The 24,185-nt window shown below is 39.1% G+C and overlaps 1 protein-coding gene across 2 annotated transcripts in view; it reads right to left on the reverse strand.

The window, feature by feature from the left end:
• CSMD1 (CUB and Sushi multiple domains 1) overlaps positions 1–24,185 on the reverse strand; it is a 1,231,469-nt gene that overhangs the window by 377,868 nt on the left and 829,416 nt on the right. For both annotated transcript variants that reach the window (XM_042480556.1, XM_042480547.1), the window contains exons 8-9: positions 23,737–23,824; positions 4,709–4,833 (exon numbers count right to left, since the gene is read on the reverse strand). In XM_042480556.1, the coding sequence (XP_042336490.1) occupies positions 4,709–4,833; positions 23,737–23,824 (213 nt within the window). The remainder of the gene's footprint in view (positions 1–4,708; positions 4,834–23,736; positions 23,825–24,185) is intronic.

Raw genomic sequence — 24,185 nt, forward strand, 5'->3', positions numbered from 1 at the left:
AATGAAGTGTATGCTCGCACCCCATTGCAAACAATGGGGCATATGCTAAAATGGTGTGTCCACGTATGGTGCGAACTCACTGTACATTCCAGACCCCAAGGAAGGTGACACCAGGGATTGCAGTAACCACAGGATCATTGCATTACCTTTCAATGCAAGCAAGCAAATTTTACCACAAAGACCTTTACCATACATGGAGATGTCCAAGCAGGGTTGAGGAAAGAAAGAGGCACTAGGGATCATATTGTGTGGTATACGTGGATTTGAGCATATGTGTTTAAGCCGTGCGGGGGCAAGTGGAGCGGCGCGTCTCACTGAGATGAATGGGACGTGCCCCCATGGCATGCGCAAGTCGCCACGCCGTCACACGCACAAGCCCCATTCAAGTTAATGGGGCTCAAGCATAGGCAGAATTCGCCTTACGTGGGAGGTCTGGAACAGATCCCCAGTGTAAGGCAAGGGTCCACTGTATGTGTTTGATAAAGGATCACATGGGAGAATTTTGGAAGAAAATCAGCCTGTGCTTCAAAATTATAACAAAACCTTAGACTGTATACATCAGGAAAATTATGTAACTTTGAAGTAGATGATGAAGACCTCAGAACAGTACAAGATTTCCCATACCTTGGCTCAATCGTTAATCAGAATGGAGAGTGCAAAATGACGAGGACTTAAAATGGCATCTATGAAGCAACTAGACAAGATCCTGAAGTGTCAAGATACATAACTGAACACTAAAGTTAGGACTATCAACACCATTGTATTTCCCATTTCTATGTATGGTTGTGAAAGCTAGACCAGTGGTCCCCAAACTGTGCTCTTTAAGGAATTTTGGACCTCAGCTCTCAGAATCCCAGACTATTGGCCAACATGGTTGATGCTTCTGGGAGCCGAAGTCCAAAAGCTCTTAAAGGGCACAGTTTGGTACCACTGAGCTAGACTGAAGAAAGTTCATAGGAGGAAAAACAACTCATCTGAAATGTGGTGATGGAGAAGAGTTGAAAGGATACCATGGGCTGCTAAAAAAACAAATAATTGGATCCTGTAACAAATCAAATCTAGACTTTCCCTAGATGCCAAGATGACTAAACTGAGGTTGTCATACTGTGGCCTTGACTCACTAGAAAACACATGACTCACTACAAAAGACATTTATACTTGGTAAGATAGAAGAAAGCAAGAGAAGAGGAAAACCACATTCCAGTAAAAAAAAAAAAACCCAACATGCATTTTGATGTAAATTTTTTGAACAAACAGATTTATGGACAGAAACCTCAATTATTAATGTGCGATTGTCCATTTTATAGGTGCATGAAGTGTTTTGAGAGACTTTTTAAAAAAATAATGTGTGCAGGTTTTTGAAGACCTTGTTTTGTTTTGTTTTGTTTCTTGTTCATGGAAGACACTGCGAGCCTGGTAATGTATGGATTTTGAACAACAAAAAATACATCTCTTTATATGTTCAGTCTTGGAGGAGCAAAACCTAGTGAATCTGTTTTTAAAATCATCAGCAGAATTTGTCACACAGTCCTAATTAGAGATCTAAATTTCTCAAGATGTAAGCACTTGTTATGATTTGAGTTTCTTCCATATCATTGCTACATATAATAACTGGATTGCACCATATTCTTTTTAAATTTAGATGAATTACATAGTTAAACACAAATGGCAAATCAAACATTGCTTCATTTGGACACATACATTTTTACGGCTGACAGCTATTCACCCAGGGAAACTTTATAATAGATGTTTTCATACCATTTGTGAAGTATATTCAATTAAAAATAGTATAGTGACTATAATTACATAAAGTCATGACACCTGTTCAGGTGACAGGAAAATAATAATATTTCTTCAATTTCTGCAAGTAATAAGCTGATGTTACTTCTGGCTAACTTATCTAGAATGGGTTCCAACAAAGCCAAAATTAAGAGCGCAGCTTGAGCCAAGAATCAATATTCTACCTTCTAATTTGTTTCTTTATAAAACCAAGAGAATAAACTGGATATCAAGAGAGCTAATTACTAAAAGTGTTAGGGATTCTTCATGGAAAATCAAAGTTGAAAAACAGTTCTTATCTATTATTTACACAACTGAAATATTTCCTTTCTAGGCATGGCCTAAAACAAAATAAAAATGTATTAACTCCACATATGCTCACCTTGCAAATATTATATACAGGCACTTTTTCTTATGACTGCAAACCTACAGCCATTTCCTTATAATTAAGTCTAATGAATTCAGTGGGCTTATTTCCAAGTCAACTTACATATTAGATATAAAGCACAATAATTTCTGACTGATAGAATATAGTCTTATGACCTCTTGTGATTGTTTCAGTAAAGCAGAGCAAGAACTCTCTGGATCTTCAGAAATTGTTAGATTAAAACTCTCATCAGCCCCATCCAGCATGGTTAATGGTCATAGTTGAGGGCAGCTATGATTCTTTTAACATTTGGAGTACCACAGTTCCTCTGCTGCAAAGAACTTGTCAATGCACTAATTCATAGACATATTCCAGTGCTGAATAAATAGATGAGATGGGGAGGAGTGAACTACCTCACCCCATCATTGTCATCTCCCTTTCTCTCAGTAGTGTTGTATTTAATGTGGGGAGAAATCAGTGGATAACAGAGAGTACTTCTTCATAAAGTTGCTTTCTATGCACAGATGCTGGTTGAAAAGGTACATGATGCATAGGATGTGAGACATACGTAGGGCCTAACATTTGTTTTCTCCAAAATGTGCAAAACACTTGGCAGTTCTAATGAAACTATATCTACTTTCAAAACATTTGGATTTTAAAAATGCTAACTGTAATAAAATGTTTTTGTGAAGTCTTTGAAAAGGTGCTTTAGGAAGGTTGAAATAAGGCTACCATAAAGCATAACACTGTCAGCAGACATAATGGTCACCCCCCCCTCCATGACTGAGGAGTTGGAGTGAGGATGGTTGTTCACCCTCAAACTATATATGCCCATAATGCTCCTACATATCAGGAGTAGGCATTCCACCCAGCCAGATTTAACACTGAAGGTAAACATGTTCATAGGTTTCACAAATGGAGCCCTGGTGGCGCAGTGGTTAAATGCCTGTACTGCAGCCATTCACTCAAAACCACAAGGTTGCGAGTTCAAGACCAGCAAAAGGGCCCAAGCTCGACTCAGGCTTGCATCCTTCCGAGGAGGTCACTAAAATGAGTACCCAGACTGTTGGGAGCAAATTAGCTTACTTGCTAATTAGCTTACTTGCTGTTCACCGCTATGATCTTTGGAATAGCGGTATATAAATAAAACAAATTATTAATTATTATTAAATGTTTCTAATAATGGTGAATTCATATCAACAGTAGGAACGGATAAGAAAGTTCATTCATGTTATGATGCTGTTGTTCCACCACATCACACTTAGGCTGCATGTGCACTACAGAAATAATCTTGTCTGTCACCACTTTAACTGCCATGGCTTAAGGCTATGGAATTCTGGAAAGTCTAGTTTGTTATAGCACCAGAGGTTCTAACAGAGAAGGCTAAATATCTCACAAAGCTACCATTCCCAGAATTCGATAGCACTGAGCCATGACAGTTAAAGTGGTGTCAAACCAGATCATTTCTGCAGTGTGGATGCTGCCTTAGAGGTACTGGCATACATATGTTTCTTATGTTAACCCTTAAGATTCTGCTAGACTATTTTTACCCATGGGTGATTGTATTGCTGAATGCTTAAAACATATTGCATCATAAATCAATTGATCAATCAATAAATGTTAATACAGGTCTCCACAAACAAATATATTTGAATTGAGTTTAAAGTTTTACAAGGCCACAGACACAAACAAGAAGATAAGAAATCTCTATCTTGTTTTTTTAAAGAGGCTGTCTAGGATCAAGATGTCTAAAACAGGGAGCTAGAGGATGAGAGTCCTGTGTCATGATTTAATGAGAAATTCATAAGCAAAACAAAACAACGTGTTCAGCAATCAATTAAAAATAGAAATCAGTTACATCAGTGGTATTAAAAGTTGTGGTCCCTGAGCCATTGTTTAGGAAACCCTGGTGAGTTTCCAAGAATGCAAGAAACAGTTGTGGTCAACGAACACAAACGTGGTGCCAGTCACTGGCAGATATGCGGGGGGGGGGGGGGGAACCTGCTGGTCTCCCACATCAGAGAGGCCGAGAAGGACTTATATATGTAACATGACCACCAGGGAATGGTCAGACATGCTTTTTAAGAGTAGGACAAAACCAAATCAAGATATGTGGTTTCAAGCAAACCAAAGACATCTTCAAGCAAAACAAAAACCAGCAAGACACCAAATTTTGCAATAAACAAATGTGATGTTCTGAAGAAAAATAGTACATAAACACGTAAACAGCATTGGATGAGGTCCCTCTGCTGTAAAAGGTTCCAATACAGCTACATTCTGTAATGTAATCCCTGTTTCCTTTCAACTCTAATGCAATATATCATGCTAAACCTGCTTTCTTTCTTCTATTTTAATAAATTTTATTTCAATTAATGAGATTTTGCAGTGAATGTATGCTGTTATTCCTTAGGGGATGGCTGGCAATGCCAGCCTTAAAGTTCACAAGGGTATGGTTGGTGTTGTTTCATCTGCACCTGATTTAACACATTTTTAAAATCTCTAACAGTGTCCTAGGCTGTTGACTAGGAAGTTTCAGAAAATCTTCCAGTGAAGAATACTCACCACGACATATTGGCCGATGGTCACTCCAGGCAGCAAGGGTATCTGTCACCTTTTGACAAGTGATGCTTTTTGTACCTTGAAGCACATAATTATCATCACAGCTGAACTGGACATTAGCACCAACTCTAGGGAAAGGACAGCACAGTAATTGCAGCATTAATTTTTATATCAATATATATGTATATGACTATACTGTACAATCCCAACACTAATCTTTATAATCAACATTTTTTTCAATAATTAAATGAAATGCATACAACCAGTTTTACTTCTCATTAGACAGATCTGAAAGTGGAAAAGTCTCGCCTGTTAATAACGTCGGGGGGGGGGGGGGACTGATCATGAGCCAGCATAGTGTAGTGGTTTGAGCACTGGGAACAGCATGTGAATCCCCGCTTAGCCATGGAAACCCACTGGGTGACAGCAAGTCACACACTTTTCTCAGCCTTGGGAGAAGACAATGGCAAACCTCCTCTGAACAAACGCTGCGATAGATTTTCCTTAGGGTCACCATAAAACAACTTGAACGCCCACAACAACAAACTAAATTTATAGAAGAAAAGAAAATCAGGCAGTACATGGAGAATACATGGACAAATGTCTCAGAAACACATTTCCACACAATAACTTACTGACTCAATTAGCTGAGATCATTTTGACTTTAACAAAACAAAACACACTACTTCTAACTCAAGACTGCATTCCTGAGAAATACTGGCAAAGTAGTAAAATAGCAGGAAAGGAAAATGAGCTGAATTACACTAAGGTGCTTAAAACACATCCTGTGCCTGGAGAACTTTTGCAGGCAGCATGTTGCACAGTAATCTAAATAAATATGTGTTATGATCCAAAAGGAATCATTCTTGTGGGATCTAGACTTTGCAATCACATCATCACTGTTTTTCAAAAATCCTGGTTCAGCTGCAAGCCAAGGTATACTTTTTAAATCATGATGTAAGATGGCTACGCTCATCATTTTAAGAACAAAGCAAAACAAAGGATATGCCATATAGGGGATGTTTTGAAACCATAATCCAGGATCCAGGACAAGGTAAGTATACTTGTATCTCAATAAAACTAATGTGAAAATACCATGACTACCACAAGTCTCACTGATTGCAGCGGGAACAAAGCGTGACTAACCTTTCTGAATGTAGCCCTGTATAACTGAATGCATCAAGATGGCAATGCTACATCCTCTTACATGAAGATGATCCTAACTGATTTCAATAGGATCTAATTCTGAGTTGATATTAGAATCTCCTTTGGACTGCAAGAGCAAAGGTGCACTAGTTGTGCCCCCAAGATCACGTGTACCTTTCAGTTGTTTCTTGTGCCGTATAGAAATACACAATAAAATATAACCACCCAATCTCTTTTAAAAGATCTCTAAAGAAGGGGAGTCCACCACCACCCTCTTAGGCAGTCTAGTCCACAACTAAACAGCTCTTAACAGTGAAAAAGAAAAAGAAAAAAGAAGTTCTTCCTATGTTTTTGGTGGAATTTCTTCTCTTATAATTGGTTCATGTTCTAGTCTCTGCAGCAGGTATGTACTTTTAAATCTGACTGGACTGCAGGCACTCATCTCACCACTGGATCAACTTTTTCCCTGGGTTGTTCTGTATCATTCCAAAACTTTTTTTTTTTTTTGCTTTAGAATAAAACATATAGCATGCAGATAACAATTATTACCTGCGGTAGTATCTACAACAGAAAATTTGACATATGTAAATGCAAAGGGATCTTGTAGCACCTTTGAGAATAACTTTGTGAAGGATCTTGTAGCATAAGCTTTTGTAGACTTGATCTACTACCTCTGATGCAAGCCTGTGAAAGTTCATGCTACAACTTCTTTAGCTCGGTTAATCTCAAAGATGCTATAAGATCCCTTTGCATACTGATATTCCAAACTAACATGGCTATGTCTCTGATATCTATTCACATATATGTATAAGAGAGATAAAGAGAGGAGGGAGAGATGGGCGGGGGGAGAGAAGTGAGTGAAATATAGCAAGAATTTTATTAGCATGTATTGGAGACCAATAGAAACAGCTGCACGGAATATCATTTACATTTGTTTCAGAAGATTAGGAAAATCATACATTTGCAATAGGAAGCAGGCCAATATAATTTCAATGAAGAATGTAGATGAGCAGTTGCTTTAGCAACTATTAAACTTTCTTTAAAGGGCAGGGAAATGCCATCAAATGCCAATCTGAGGCTGGGAGAAGTGAAGGAGGGGGAGATCATATGTAACTTAGTATCAAAAGCATTATCATGGGTGGAACAATTCCCCAATTATTGGAAAACAATGAGAATGGTGTGAAGCATTTTAATGATGTCCAAATATTACAGTTAGCAATATGGCTGGATGCTCGAGCAGCTCTTTATACGGCTCTTTCCAATGCTAAAAAGTAGAAGCAATAGGGGGTAATATAGTTAAGAGTGAAAATATAACAGACACAATTCGTATAAATTCTTAACAGTTTTGTAAGAACATGTAATTAGAGCTGAAGATCAAATAGGATATCTCTTCCCCTAAAATTCGTTGTTTCAAAGGCTTATGTTCTTCTGTGCCCTTAAGTACCATAATTTACAAAGCAGTAGGTGATCCCTAATACTTCCCTGAAGAGCTCCAAGTTGATTACTATGAATTATAGTCTAGAAGACTAATAAAGAATCAGAGCACCAGGTGTTCATTCAAGGTATCAGTCATCAGAACATCTGAGCCACAAAACTGCAGTTTCCAGGCTGACAATAACTGAAGAATCCCTCAACAGGGTAAAAGATTGAGAATATGGACATCTCAGTAATCTTTCACACAATGAACCTGGGATGTGGAAAGTAGAGGATGATTTTTTTTTAATATTTGGCCCCACTCTACAGACAACCAGCAATTAGAAATGTGGTAATGGAAAGAGTGTGTGTGTGTGTGTGTGTATATATGAGAGAATAGTGATGAATAAAGTTTACTCTTATTTTTACATTTCACTTGAAACTACATGATGATGTTGTATTTGAACTTGACTACCCCGTTTTCATCATACCAACAACCCTCCAAATACACAGGTTCTTTATCCACAAATACAATCAATCGTGGCTTGAAAATATTCAAGACAAATATGAATCCCCAAAAGCAAACTTTGATTTTGCCATTTTATATAAGGCACACCCTTTCACTATGCCACTGTATATAATAGGACTTGAATATCTATGGAGTTGGGCATCTAAAGGGGTTCTTGGAACCAAATCGCAGGGGATACCAAGGGTCCAATGTACTGGTAATGCTCTTTGTGCAGAACTTTGCTCCTACTTTTGGGAAATTCTTGTGTCCCCCCCCCCCTCAAAAAAGATGTACACGTAGAAAGCAGCTATCATACTTCTAGAAGTAGCCACTATGGGTATCAGGGGATCAAACTGTATTTTGGGGCAGCTAATGTTGACCAGTCCTACACTACACACAAACTTATCCTATGGACTTCATAGGATAATTATTTATATCATCCCATCCATGTTGCAGAGGGAAAAAAACATGAGATTTTTCTGCCTTAATTTCCAGACTAACAGAGAAGAAAAACAGGGACAGAAGGTAAACAGAGTAAATATGCGCTCAGTTCAGTTAAGGTTACTTTAAGTTTTACTAGTGACATGAGCAACTGAGAGAAAACAAAAAAAGTCTCCACAGAAAAAAATGTGCATTTCAGTTATCTGTGGGAAATAACAGTGCTGGGATTTAGGATTAGATTGATATCAGTGGCATGAAAATACAAAGTGTGAACCAATATATGTAATGGGAAAGAGCTGAGGAGTAGGTTTGCTGTCACAGCACCATGAAATTTAAATTGCATTATTAGATTCAAATCCACGGGGAGCCAATCTTCCATGTAGAGACAAGAACAAGGCAAAAAGGAAGGAAAAGAAAGACACAAGCACACATTCTGTCTCATACATACACCAGATAATTGCTTTAAAAAAATTAAAGTAAAATGTTAAAAAAGAGAAAGGGCCAAAAAAATAGGCATGGAAATAGTCAAGCTAAATTCATTACCATATTTTAAACTATGAAACCTTTTCAAGGTACTTGTCAGCACTGAAGCAGCATGGTTAGGCTGACTTTAAAATGAACTCTCCCCCTTTTCCATCAAGTTCATTCGCTAAATATCTTTCTCCAGACTTAGAAAGCCTTTGAATAATGTGCCTGCTCATGTATTGCAATTCAGCCTAATAGCCATGGTCATTATTCTCCTGACAAGTGCAATAGCTTTCTCTGAAATCTTTACTTGGACTTACGAAAACAAATCATTGCCTCCGTCTTACACTCCAGAGAATATTTCATTTTAAAAGAAACAACAATAATGTGAAACAACAAAGAATATGCTGTTTTATTTTTGAAAATGGGGAAAACAGTATGTGGTGCTTACAGAACAAAACGCTGCACCATTTTTGTTTTCTTTTTTACAGAAAGAGTATTTTCTTAATTGTACCCCTGAAACTCTATCATGGATAGAAATTTTCTAGTGATACATAAAGGAGGTTCTTTTTTCTGGCTTTTTTTTTTAAAGATCAATGACCTTTTGTAAAGTCTAGTGGCAAGAAATTTGACTATAAATGATAATGAAATAGATACTGTACTGACAGATTCAGATGATAGGTTTTTTATGATGCTCATTGCTAAAATGTGAATTAGTGATGCTGAAACTCATCCTTCTTACTTTTTTAAGACTATTTCTTCACTAAAGAGTAGGGATGGAAGGAATATTTGAAGAAAATGCTGTTTCCTGTATAGGGAATGCTGTAATTGGCATTTATTCTCTGCAATTTCCACATACGGTTGATTTGCACAGAAAACAGCATCTTCTGCATATGGAACAGCATTCTTGGTGCAACAAACAATATTTCTCATTTACTGTTTAAAATTGTACAGAACAATCTGAATTGTGAATGGGCTTTGGAAAGAAATGGTTTTCTCACAAGAAGAAACTTGTTAAAATTACTATTTCCTTCCTTCCAGAAGAAATTCAGGGAAGAATCGCATCCTTACTAAGAGTGGTATTATTTGCTTAGGACATTTGTTTTCAAAATGTGTTTAATGGGTTTAATTTTTAATTGTTTCTTATTTGGAAATAAGAAGTATACCCATGTGGGGATGAGTGACATATACCAAAAAGATACATAGGTATGTGTGCACATCCATATCTGTTTCTGTTAAGGAGAGTATTGCTGTGGGTATATCTGTTTATGGGGTTAGGATTTAAAGGAGGAACTTTAAAGTGCTGAATGACTTGTTCTTCTTAGAGTTCAAAATGTCTTGTGTACAACAACTAACCCTTTCTTTCTACAGTTCTGAAGAGAGTGATGTTCCGCTGTGAATATACATTTCTCACTAGAAACCAGGGGTAAGAAGAGCAGCATGCAAAATCCCCTGAGTACTCTGGAAGAGTGGACAGATGAAAAACAGAGTACTCTCCAATGAATACTGTTGATATCTTCAGCAGTCCAGAGATGGGTCATCATGTCTGTTGCTATATCTGAACATGCCTGACCCTCCCATAAACACCATCACTTATTAATATGATTCAGACATGACAAAGCAAATGTACCCCTCAAGACCAGAATTATTAGTCCCCAGTAGTAGTAGACTCCAGTTCAGAAAACTGATAGGCTGAAACAGGCAGCAGAATTCAGTTGCTTGGCTTGTATTAAGAATTGTCCCTGGATAGCACATATATTTGGGAGCCTCAGTCACTGAATGAAAACTAGAAATAAAACTAGATATTGATTATATAATTGAAACAGATCAGCCCTCTAAATGCTTTTAAATGTGTTGTGGATACAGAGAAAGATGATAAATCATATTATTAAGTGATTTAGTACAGTCAGCCCATCATATCCATAGACTCAACCATCCAGCGCTTGAAAATACGCCCCCCCCCCCCCGCAAAAGGAAAAATTTAAAAGCAAACCTTGATTTTGTCAGTTTATATAAGGGACACCATATTATTATGCCATGGTATTTAATGGGACTTGAGCATCCACAAATTTTGGTATCTATGGGAGTCCTGCAGCTAAACCCTAGGAGATAACAAGTGCTGATTGTAATGTAGTAGCTCTTAAAATTAAGGGGTTTTTTAAAAAAAAATTATTGTGACATTTTAATAGTGTTTTTATTTTGTGAGCCACCTTGGGTCCCTTTTTTGGGAGAATGGCAGCACAGAAGTGAAATATATAAATTAATAACTTCTATCAAGAATTGCGAACAATGTTGTTTTTGATAAATTTATGAGTTAAGCTGTTCTAAATGTTTTTAATTTCTTTCCATTTTTCCCTCCTTAATTAAATCAAAATCACTCAAAAGAATCTAGGTAATATATGATTTTTAGGAAAATTTAAGCTGTCTGTGGGTTTACCTTCAACCAAAGCTCACAGATACTAATCCAATAGACCAGATTTTTTAAGGCACCTTGGATGTCTAGGAATGGAAGCAGCAGAATTCTTTCCTGCAGTACTGTGTATCTTACAAAATTCAGGGTTACACGGGGTTACTTGAAGCTACCTCATAACAGTTTAATCCATTAAAAATCTATTTTTAAATTCATGTGAGAGAAAGTCAGAGTAGAGGATACTAGTGAACATTAGAAGTTTTCTTGAATGGAGAAGAGTACTGTATACGGACTGTGACAAGAAATCAAGAAGACAAATAGCTTTGCCCTGAAAAAGCTTCCCTTGGGAACAAAGAAAATGTATCTGTGAGGGATGGCTGCAGTATTGACTGCTGTGGCCAGCAGTCACTCTCCCTCAGATGTTTCTTCCCTTGCACTATTCTGAAATATGATGTTTGCAGCAGCTTCACCTTTAATCGAAGGTTATCGGAGGTGAACAATGCTTATCATTCTTGGTGTGAAATTCCAGCGTCCCCCATGAGTCAGGGTAGAAGAAAGAGCAATGAGAAAAAATGTTAACTTCTTTGAATTAATTCATTTAATTTGTGGTCATCTGACGGATAACAAAAGCATGCACATATCTTTCACATCCTTCACCAGGAAAAAGCCATAATTGGTAGATATTATATATATATATATATATATATATATATGCATGCAATAAAATGCTGACAGCTCAAAATGCCTATCAAATACATGTTAAATATACACAAATATGTAATGGAAAGTGTGTTAAAAGGTGTGCACATGAAGAGGAAAGGCAAGCAAAAGTGAGTGCCAAAATAGATACAAATTGCTATGTGTTTAAGGGTCTCAGATCAAGAAACATTTTAGAGAAGAGAAAAAAAATAAAAGGAAAAGGTGCATCTTTTGAAGTTCTGCCAAGAGGAATACAGAATTAAATCATGAGAGCAGCTGGAAGTAGAGGAACATACTTTTGAAAGGTATTCTTAGCTACAACTATCAGACAGACGTACAATGGACAAAAAGATGTAGGTTTTGAACAAATTTATATTAGAATTTAAAGTACAATTTATGCAGATGATGAACATGCAATTGCCATAATTTCAAAACTTTTGTTGAAATTTTAAAAGGCAGAAGAACAAGTTAAAGAATGTATGATAAAATGGAAATTTTGGTTATGATATACAAATTTTTGGTTATAATATACAGATGGGCCAATGTGAAAATTGGGGTCAAGGGGATTGAAATTTATATTGTATTCTAATCTTAAAGAGAATTTTTATAAGATGATGTATCAGTGGTATTTGATGTCACAGAAATTGCCAAGAATGTGTAAAGGTGTTTCTAATATATGTTGGAAATGTGAGCAACATGGAGGGACATTTTATCATATGTGGTGGACATGTGAAAAGGCTATAAAATGGATTCAAATAGATATTGATGCACTGGATTTTAAAGATTAATATTCAATCAAAACTGGAATGTTTTCTTTTGGAATTACTGGATCTACACAATTGGGAGAAGAATCAATGGAAGATTATTTCAATATGTGATTGCAACACAATGTTAGAAGAATTCAACATTACCTACCATGGAGGATTAATTGTTCAAATTAACAGACTTAACAGAAATGGATAAAGGGTCTTGTTTGGATAAAGAAAATTCATAGTGATATTTTTCAAAAACTAGAAACGCCTTATAAACTTTTTGCAAAAAAAAAAAAAAAAGAGAGAGAGAGAGAGAATAAAATAACTTGGTAACTTTTTGGTTTCCATGATTAAACAGAACAGACTGTTGAGTGAAAATATTTTTTTGTAATGTAAGAAAGTGACGTGTTGATAACTATATGCATATATAGCCTCTAAAAGGAAGATCAGAAGTCACCTTTTCCTTCTCTTCTTTTTTTCACTTGTTTCTATTTCTTTTCTTTCTTATATTTTTTAAATCTTAATGCATTTTTAAAACTTGAATAAATGTATATATTAAAAAAAATCTATGAGAGGTGGAAAATACTTGGGACCTGACATAAAACAAGAGCGGGGGCAGCGGAGGGGGCGGATGCAGGTTGCATTTGGAAAAAATCAAAATTCATTTTTATACCCTTGAGAACTAGTCACTACGTCAGCAATGTTCTGCAAGTGTCTCCTGAATTTTCTAAAGAAAACTGGATGGAGACTCATACAATGAGCCACTCTTGCAGGTGCCAGTCAGTTACCTCATCTTGGTCCTATAATTAAGCATTCTCTATTTGGGCTTTTAGGTTGGCATACAACAAACCCAATTGCCTAAAAGCCTTTGATATTCCATTCCACTTCTTGTAGGGTGTGTTCCTACACTTTCAAGTCAACTAGCTTCCTGTTTTGTAATGTGGTTTGATGTGCATACATATGTTTTGTAACTAAGGGGCTGTGCACAATGGCCATAAAGGCCAGCCTGGGGTGGAGGTTGGGTGTGGTGTCCACATGATGCATGCCTCGACTCTGCCCCCAGGGCGGTGTGATACCGCACACTGCTCCACACAGCTTGCAGTGTCATGGTGTTCCTCTGACGCTGCAGCCACACATCACAGTGCCAAAGGAGTACCTTATAGCTGTGGCACCACAGCTATTGCACTCTTTCCAGGGCGGAAAAAGGAGCTGCTTTTTGCGGCCACTTTTTGCGCCCTGGAATGACCAGATCGGGGCCACAGCGTGAGATCTAGGGAACGTGGAGGTGGCTGTAGGCCGCCCCTTCAGAGGCAGTCTGCACAGCCCCTAAGTGTCTAAATGGAGGGGGGACATAGTTTTGAATAATCTGCATTTTATGGCCACAAAGTTTCTTTTAAATTGGTGCTGTCATATCAAATGAGGCATTTTTGTTACTTTGAGAAAACATCTCTGCATTTAAGATCAATTGATTAGTGTGTATTTGCCTCAGATGCTGCTGCCGAATAACCACAGGAGACCTTGCTGGAGGAAAGGCCACAACTTTATTAAGCAAACCATTGGTAGGGTTGGCACAAAGCATGAGGTCAGGATCTGCGAAATCAAACAACCCCACGTTTGTCTGATTAACCACAACCTGGCACCCACCAGGTATTGGGATGACCTAGGGGCTAAGGCACACCGTATGACCGCATCTCTGCCATGCGTTCACTTATTCGCTAAGCCCCTAGTCACCGGGAGGCGCTCTCGCGTTATGGCCCCCGCAATGGCCATACGCCTGCCCTATTCGCCCCCGGGTCCCAACTGACTCCCAAACCAGAGCTCCGTAGCCCTGGTACCACACCGTGCAGATCCTGGCCTATGCTGCCGCCCCAAAGTTGTGACAAAAAACCCAAACCCAAGCGGTGGGTGGGTGGGAGAAGGCTCAGCTCCTCCTCCCTTCCTGCTTGGCTCCTAACCATCCGGAGCCAAGCGCCGACTGAGGGCCGGGGCTGGCAGCACGGCCTATATAGGCCTAAGCCCCTCCCTCAGTACCACCCGACCATGAGACTCCTCCTCCAGGCCCGCAGAACCAATCATCTGCCCTGGAGGACCGGAACTCCCGGTCACCGAGCCCAGCTCCCAGAGCGTCGCGGGGCAGAAGGGGCTCCCCTTCACCCCGCACACCAATAGGGAGCTGGGGCAAGCCCCAGAGCACTCTGGGGCTTGTAGCCGTTCGCTGCGTCTAGCGGCAAAGCGGTCAGCCCGCCGAGTCGGGCAACCGCTTTTTGACCAGTGTTCCCATCTTGATGCTATACACATTTCTTCTCTCTCCCCACCCCAAGCAGAACAGTTTCTAGTATTTATTTGGTATTTAGTCATTGGAATCCTCAAGATTCCATAGATAAATCAGTATGCAAGGGGATATTGTAGCATCTTTGAAACTAACTGAAAGAAAGAAAGTGGTAGCACAAGCTTTCTTAGACTTGAGTCTGCTTGCATCTGAGGAAGCCCATGCTACCAACTTCTTTCTTTCAGTTGATCTTGAAAGTGCTACAAGATCCCTTTGCACACCAATTTTCCAGACTAAAACAGCTTTGTCTTTGAATCCTTCCACCATCAGATAAATAAGTGAACCCGATATTTTTGCATCAAGGAGCAAAATTAAATTGATCATTTAAATATTTTTAGTTAATTACAAAAGCCATTCCCCAGTCTTTTCCCACAACTGGCTGTTGTCATTATGTGATGTAAACACAGTGCAATGTAATGAGACAGCCATTCTTCTCAACTGATTTAAGATTATGACACATTGGCAATGCTTTAAAACTTGGATGCATGAACAAATCTATTTTATTTAATGCATAATGAGAGCCAAGAGATATTTTTCTGCCACTATGCCTGCATGTATTACAATGTTAAAAAAATGATTTGAAAAGATTGTAGACCTATGCATGCTTACTGGGGAGTCAGTTCCACTGTGTGTTATTTGGCTTAGTCACTAGTAGCCATGAACAGAGCTGGACTATATGGATATTTCCCTAAAAAACAGCTGGCCTGCTATAATGACCAGCAATGTAATATATTTTAAAGCCTGCATAGTTATGTCCTGCATAATTAGGCCATAAAACAAAGCATTACATCCTCTCATTTCCCTTCCCATTCCCTTTCAGCAGAAAAGCAGGATCATGTAACAGAGAGGTCCTGGGCATGACACAGCCATCTAAGGACTACATCTAATTGTTAGCCTCAAGCAGAACAGATCCATTAAAACATTGAAAGCTTGTCCCATCATCACTTACATATGCTGATTCTATGGGTCTTCTCTAGTTGGGGCTACAAATTGAATTTAGACTTCTGTCCACTTGGTTTCCAAAATACACGTGAATTCCTTCAGTAAAATCAACGGGGCTTGAAAAGTGGTTAACTTCAGGTTATGCTTATTTTTTAATAAGACTACATATAATAGGCAAGGTGGTTTTTTTTGTAGCTGACTACAGTTATTTAATTCTTCCCCCACATTTATGCACAAACACTAGTGTAATTCTAGCTAGCAATGTAACACCAGAAGAAAACACATCAGTAATATAAATTTATCAGTGAAAAATATAAATAAAATATTATTCAAAGCAACAGCCATAGTTCAGTGTGTTACTGAATTACGGTAGTCAGTTTAACTAGAAGGAGGTTTTGCCACAAGTGTTAGACTCTAGAAAGGAACATATGCTTCATTGTTAATATATTCCCTCTTAAGTAAGTCCTATAGTTTATGGTGGGGTTTATGATGGCAGTGTTATCTTAATTTTCAATGAATTCATCTAGTATAATTTCTATATGAAAGTGTCTTTCTCAAACTGAATCACAAGGCTCAAGCATAGAAGTGGTGAATAATACACAATGGGGTGGAGATGCTACTTTCTCACGTGGCATTGTCTCATTGCTATATTTCCCTGTGAAACACTGATCCATATATGCCTTCTCTCAGAAAAAAAGGCAAAACTGGAGCAGGAACTGATGCCAGGATGAAATAGGCAAAGATGTAGTGGCTCAACAGGCAAATTCAAAGACTCTTCAAAGTCAAGCAACTTGGATGTGTCTTACTGTTCATGATCCAGTGAGAGTTGATGTGTGTGAGAGAGAAAGAGAGAGCTATTGGGGGGGGGGGGTGTAGCATTTTAAAGCTTGGACTAAAACCACAATGGATTCACTGTTCCATCGAGATGGAAACAACCTGCTACTGGGTACTGAATTTTATTCTCCCTTAGCAGAGTCTGCTTTGAAGGAGACCATGATGGTTCAAGCAGAGAAGGAAGAAGCAACCTTCAACATGGTGTGGGTGTATTGAGTTCACAGGAGCCCGCGGATATTTAATTTTTGTGGAATACTAGCAATACTTTTGAACATATGAATCTTCTGCATACAGCCAGTACTCCAATTGGTAGCAGCTCTCCAGGATTTCAGATGAAGGTCTTTCCTGCCATCTGCTAACTGATCTATCCAACAGAATATGCCAGTACTGAACCTGTGACCTGCATGCAAACCGTGTGCACTAACACTGAACTCTGATCTCTTCTTTTGCAGTTCAGTAGATTTCTCTGATGTGTTACTGCTTTAGTAGCTGTGAATAGGATGTAGGTTTTATCATTTCCCTTTGCCCTGTAGCTCAACACAGCACACACATCTCAAAAGAGGAAACAATTGAAGAGGTCGGTAACATCTCTCTGTCTGTGAAACTGTCCTCTTTTCTAGCTGATAGAATTGTTTGGTCTTTCTAAATTACTTTTTCCTCTCCTCCTGCAGAAAGAGGAGTGATTGCCAGCTTTTTGAAGAGAGCTGAGGTTTGATAAAATGTCTGTTCTCTTTTCCTACTTAGCAGGGTGACTAAAGAACACTGAATCTCTGTCAAATCTGCTTTACAGCCATTGTGACGGCAGCAAAATAAATTTGCACAATGCAGGCAGGAAATCTAAATAATTGCAGCTTTCCTAAATTTACAGAAATCAGCCCAGTCAGAACAAATTTTGCAGATATTATCATGTGGCTTTCCAAAGAGAGGAAGAGACATATTCTTTTCTTAACATTTTAAAGCTTGTAAAGCTTGATATTTTGAAAGCTTAATGTTTTTAAAGCTCTAAAACAGTTTTAACATAAAATAAAAATATTGGTTTTTATGGTTAAACAAGGAGGTAAACTTGTGATCAAATTGTTCCCCTACCACCATCTTAACTTTCATAATTAAACTAAATGTAATTTGAAACACTAGGGCAGTTCTAAGCATGAAGCCTAACATAAAATTTCCATCCTCCTCTATAGTGTATGGAAGAGTTTATGCTGTGCCTTGCCATTATTCCACTGTATACTGTGACATGTAATTCATTGAGAGATGTGCAGCATGATGATATCAGCAGAGTCATCTTGAATGAAATGTACTGAATGTTATAGCAGTGGTGAAGATGAACTGCTATGAAGTTGCCTTATTCAATCAATGGTAGAATCATATTCTTCCCAACGTTAAGAATATTGTGGGAAGAATATGAGGCTATCATTGATCGCATAAACCAACTTCACAGCAGTTCATACGTCACCAGCCACCACTATGTCAAAGCTCAATAGCAATCGGTGATTCCCGAGTCAGAGAGGCCGTGAATCTGTTCTAGGTTTTTGTCTGAAGGTTATAGGATCTATTGAAGCTGATGAACTTGTATATGATTCAGCAACTTGGATAACTCAAACGTTCAGAGTAAAATCTTACCAGGGCTATAGACATTATCGCTCCTGAACGTCCTTTCCAGCTTGCTTTCTAATAAGAAACCCTGGTACACTCAAGATCTTTGGAAAATGAAGCGAGCCATGCAACGACTAGAGCGCTACTGGCGGAAACATCACTGCTTATCCGACAAGACATGCCATAGGGCTCTCCTTGACTCCTATGGAGTGCCAATCAACATAGCAAAGAACTCGTTCTATGCTGCTTGTATTGCATCAGCGGAGTCTTGTTCAGCAGAGCTACCTCCCACCCTGAACCCTCTTCTAGAACCAACAAAAGCCTGCTGTGACCTATTCAACAACTTCTTTGCAGATAAAATCTCTTGGATAAGAGACAATCTTGATGCTGGTATTACAACAGAAACAATGAGAAAGATGTCCAGTGACTCCATGAACTATGTTAGACTGGATCACTTTGAGTTTGTAAATACCGATGAAGTGGACAAGCTTCCTAGTTGTGTAAGGAAGACAACATGCTCTCTCGATCCTTACCCATCCTGGTTGACCACTCAAGGAGGGGATGCAGTAACAACATTACTTCAGGCTATAATCAATGCATCCCTTAGGGAGGGGAAGTTTCCATCTAACTTCTAAACTCAACATCTAAACTCAAACAAGCGGTGGTTAAACTACTTTTGAAAAATCCCTCCCTGGACCCTTTGATAAGAAATAACTACAGACCAGTCTCCTTACTACCATTCTTGGGCAAGGTGATCAAGAGGGCAGTTGCTTTCCAACTACAAGCCATCTTGGATGAAACCGATTATCTAGACCCATTTCAAACTGGCTTAAGGGGGGGATACGGAGTTGAGACTGCCATGGTCGCTTTGGTCGATGATCTCCATCTGGGCATCGACAGGGGAAGTGTGATCCTGCTGGTGCTCTTGGACATCTCAGCAGCATTCGATACTATAGACCATGGTATCCTTCTGGAACACCTGAGAGAGTTAGGTATCAGGGGCACTGCGCTCCAGTGGTTCCGTTCCTACCTCTCGGGTAGATTGCAGATGGTGAGGCTGGGGAACAGCTGCTCTCGTAAAAGAGAACTGACATCCAGCGTCCCTCAGGGTGCCATTCTGTCCCCCATGCTGTTTAATATTTACATGAAGCCACTGGGAGAGATCATCCAGAGGCATGGGGCATGGTGTTATCAGTACGCTGATGACACCCAAATATGTTTTTCTATGCTTCCGACTCTTGCAGTGACCAAAGATGGCATCTCTCCTTTGAATGCCTGCCTTGAGTTGGTAATGGGCTGGATGAAAACAAACTCAGACTGAATCCAGAGAAAACGGAGGTACTAGTGATAGGATCCCTAGGCCCAGGCAGGGAAGTTTGCCAACCTGTCCTGGATGGGGTCACACTTCCCCTAAAAGGCAAAGTTCGCAGTTTGGGAATACTCCTAGATCCGTCTCTGCAGCTGTCACCTCAAGTAGATGCAACAGCTAGGAGTGCTTGGTACCAACTTTGGTTGATATGCCAACTGCGTCCCTACTTGGACTAAAAGGACCTTGAAGCAGTGGTACTCGCACTGGTAATCTCTCGTTTAGATTCCTGTAATGCTCTCTACATGGGGCTACCTTGGTACCAAGTTCGGAAGCTTCAATTGGTTCAAAATGGTTCAGCCAGATTGGTCACCAGAAAATCTAGGTTTGATCACATAACACCAATATTAAAATCTCTTCACTGGCTGCCGATCAGCTTCCGGGCCCAATACAAAGTGTTCGTTATTACCTTTAAAGCTCTATATGGCTTGGGCCTGAGTTACTTGAGGGAACCCCTCTCCCTATACAATCTGCCCCGCACTCTCAGGACATCTGGGAAGAAATTATTAGAGAGTGCAAAAACTAGGTTAACAACAACTTCCCACAGAGCATTTTCCGCCATAGCCACCAAGTTATGGAACGACTTGCCGGAAGAGATCCGCCTTATTACCACCTTAGATGCCTTCGAGAAGGCACTCAAGACGGATCTCTTCCGGCAAGCCTATCCACCAAATTTGCTGTAAAATATCCCACCTCCATTAGTACTGTATGTTTTATGAAAGTTAATTGTACTTTATTAACCTTATTGTATTGATAATATGCTATTGTTTTTATTGAATATATTTGATATGTTTTATTGCTGGAATAATTTGTAATCAATCTACAGGGAGAGGCAGGAAATAGAAATAAAATTTATTATTATTATTATTATTATTATTATTATTATTATTAAAACCTGGAACACATTCACTGACGTGGAAACCACTAGGCAACATGTCTGAGTTGCTGGAAAATGTTTTTATCAATGGATGTTGGAAAACATGGGGAGGGGTCAGCTGCTGCTTTGAATTCCACACTGGGTGAAAGATGAGTTATACTGTATCTACTCACGTATAAGTCTAGAGATTTTAGTAAAAAAAACATGACCCCAAAAGCCTGGACCAACTTACCCATGGATCTTTATAAGTACTGTGCCTTCACTCTTATCAAAAGAAAAAATCTTCCCTTCTCTGAAGCTGCGTCTGTACTGCGGAAATAATCCATTTTGACACCACTTTAACTGCCACAGCTCAATGCTATGGAATTCTAGGAACTGTAATTTTATGAAATATTTAGCCTTCTCTGTCAGAGAGCTCCGGTGCCACAACAAACTACCCTGAATCCAATAGTATTGAGTCACTGCAGTTGAAGTGGTACCAAATTGCTTTAATTCTGCAGTGTGGATGCAGTATGAGTACAGTGATGAAAGGCAAGAGCTTAGTCCATCTCAGGAGAACCTAAAAGAAGCAGACCCCTCTGTATTTTCTCTGTTGTGACACTTTCTGCCTTTTTAAATGTCTGAGCAGGGAAACAGCAGTGGTGGAAGCTCTTTGGCATTTTCCATCAAAGTGTTGAAAAAGCAGAGGGAGTCTGTGCTTCTTTTAATTTTCCCCAGGATGGACTAAGCTCTCACCTTTTGTGACTCTTCTCAGAGAAGGGAATGGTTCTTTTTTCTATAAGCGTTAATGCTGTACCTTAATCCTTGCCATTATATTCTTACACATTTTTGTAACCCCATTCATGCCTGGTCGCCGTCCTCACACATCATACAACCACCATTTACCATAGCTTCCTCCTCATCCATTAAGACTTCAGTGTGAGCACAAACAGTTATGCTGTTGGAATTTTGTAAGTTCCTTGGCATAGTTTTCCTTTGTTTCATCCTTTACATCTTTTGTAAAAGGCCCTTAAATTTTAACCTTGACTTATCCACAGGTCATATCATAATCCAATAATTATGGCCCTAAAATCTGCCCTCAATTTATACATCAAATCAAATAAATTGTGCCTTCTGGAAAGTCACAGTTGCAGTAAAACTATCAGGCCACTGGTGTAACTCTTTGCATCTTTAATTTCTGCAAGTAAAAAATAGTTTTGGAAGTTTCCTCCCTGCTCTGCAAAAATACAGGGTTTCTGAACAGTTTCCAAGTATTCGTTGTATTTTGGGATTCCATTCCATTCATGTGAACAAAAGTATCCTACAAGAAAATATATTTTTGGACAAAGGTTTTTGGGCAAAATTCACTCATTAGTGTGCAAACATATTGGACTTTTGCACAGAAAATACATGCAGGAAAACTACACTTCCCCTGTGCAGAAATCCATGTTTACACAAACTGTGCAACATTTACATAGTCTGCATTGACACATGGATTCCTGCACCTCTCTCTCTCTCTCTGTATGTGTGTGTGTGTGTGTGTGTGTGTGTGTGTGTGTATATTCCCTCAAAGTCTCAAAACACAAAGAATAATAACAGAGTCCTAAATCCCATTGTTTATTCCAACTACAGTAGAACTACTGATTCAAATTGGATTTACCTAAGTGTTGACTCATTCTTCAAAAATTAATTCAATGAGTTTACTCCAGTTGGGACTACCAACAGAACTTTAGCCATGGATTTTTGTCCAAAACATTGTCACTAATGCAATCACAAAATATACAGAATTTGGAGCTGGTTTATTCTTCCTCTGTTGGATCTCTCAAGTAGTTGGATCTACTCCTGCCCCTCTTTTGGTCAAGAATGCAAATACTAAAGAGTCTTCTTCACATTTCAAAATCACCGCAGCATATGTAAGAGTAAGGCTTATACAGGACTGGTGATGGCTGGCTCTATCTAGAGTCCTATTCATGCTATAATGCACCGCTGGAATTCCCTGTTCACTTTTAACTGAAAGAGTCACTTAAAGGCTAAGCAGATATCCCCGTCTTGTTGCTGTTGTGTGCCCTCAAATAATTTCCGACTTATAGTGACCCTAAGGCAAAGCTATCATGTGGTTTTCATGGCGTATTTCTTCAGAGGGGATTTACCATTCCATCCTCTGAGGCTGAGAGAATGTGACTTGCCCAGTGTTACCCAGTGGCGGAGTCAGGATTTGAACCCTGGCTGCAGAGTCATAGTCCAAAACTCAAACCATTAAACCATGCTGGCTTTCCATCTGTCATTAATTCTCCCCCACCTTTGATTTAATGACAGAGTAGGAATCTCATTTATTACCTGACCTTGGCTTGTGTTCTGATCATCTCAATTTTCTGCTTCTTTGAGAAGCTGCCTTCCCACCTCTGTGGCCTGAGTCAACTGTAGCCTCATGGGACTTGCCTCTTTGGCTGGTGAACTCCCTAGCCTTTTGGATACATACAGTTAAACATCAGCATAACCTGCACGACTATTCTTCTAAGTTCAACCATTTGCGTTCATGTTCTGAAGTTGATTGGTTCAATCTATTTTTATTCTGAAAGTGGGATAATCCACTTTGTTTGCAATGCTCACATTTGTGGGATGATCTAATTTTAGTTACTACCACTATACCCTTCATTTAGTATTTTAAGACCAATCAATGTCAAGGTTTGGCTCTGCAATCCTTCAATCACCCAATTGTGTTAGTTAATATAGTCATTTTTGGAGTCTGCTCCACAGCTCCAACTTGCACCACTTGTGGCATGAGAATTCATGCCACAGCTACTCCCATGGGACTCTTAAAAAGAACCAATTATAAACAAAAGGGCCATGTCAAAACAGCCCACCAAAGAGAAGAAGATAACACAAAGTGTCATGCCATGCTAAGTTTCCAAGGTGTACTTCATTTATGCACATACCAGACAACTGGATACACACTGTAAGGTTTTGAAAGAATAGAGAACTTTCTTCCTAGGTTCATTTCATCAGTTCATTTCTTGATCAGCAGATTTCAATCTCTGTGTGAGTAATTTCATGCACCATTAACCAGTGGGAGTTGGAGCATGCAAGGGACTGCCACTACACAGGACCTCTCAATTTGGGTGCTGTAAATTTGAAAGCCTTCCCCACCTTCTTCAACCATTATTATAGCAAGCCACATAAACGTATAATAGATCTTGACACTTCTAAGGATCTCCTTTTCATATAGTCCCATATAATATACATTATGAAACATAAATCTATATAAAACTCTTACCTGAAATCCAAGCCTGTCCTTTTCCCATTTTCAGGAATTCCTGGATCAGGGCATGTGTCTGATGCAACGGCATCCCCACCTTGACTCACTGTGATGGATATAAAAAGAATGAATTGTTGGGTCATGAAAGCTGAATATACCTCAAAGAGCTTCAGGAGGGGGGAAAGGGTCATAAAAAGTGAAAAGCATCATTCCTTGTGCTTATTCAAACAGAAAAAAAATCTAATAGAGCTGTTCTATTTCACACCCACTGTGGCATGCAGTTTGCTCTTCTGGGCCACACTCTGCTGGGAATTTTCTCCTCCATTCAAACAAGACTCCTTTTTCTTACTCGAAACTAGCAAGATTGCCTGGCTTTGTTTTTAAACAGCAAAGACTTCAACAGCAAAGTTACACTGATGCCAGAGTTAAACACAATGGACAAGACTTTAATCGCACTGGCATCATAC

Source organism: Sceloporus undulatus, chromosome 1 (genome assembly GCF_019175285.1).
Source record: "Sceloporus undulatus isolate JIND9_A2432 ecotype Alabama chromosome 1, SceUnd_v1.1, whole genome shotgun sequence".
NCBI classification, from domain to species: Eukaryota; Metazoa; Chordata; class Lepidosauria; order Squamata; family Phrynosomatidae; genus Sceloporus; species Sceloporus undulatus.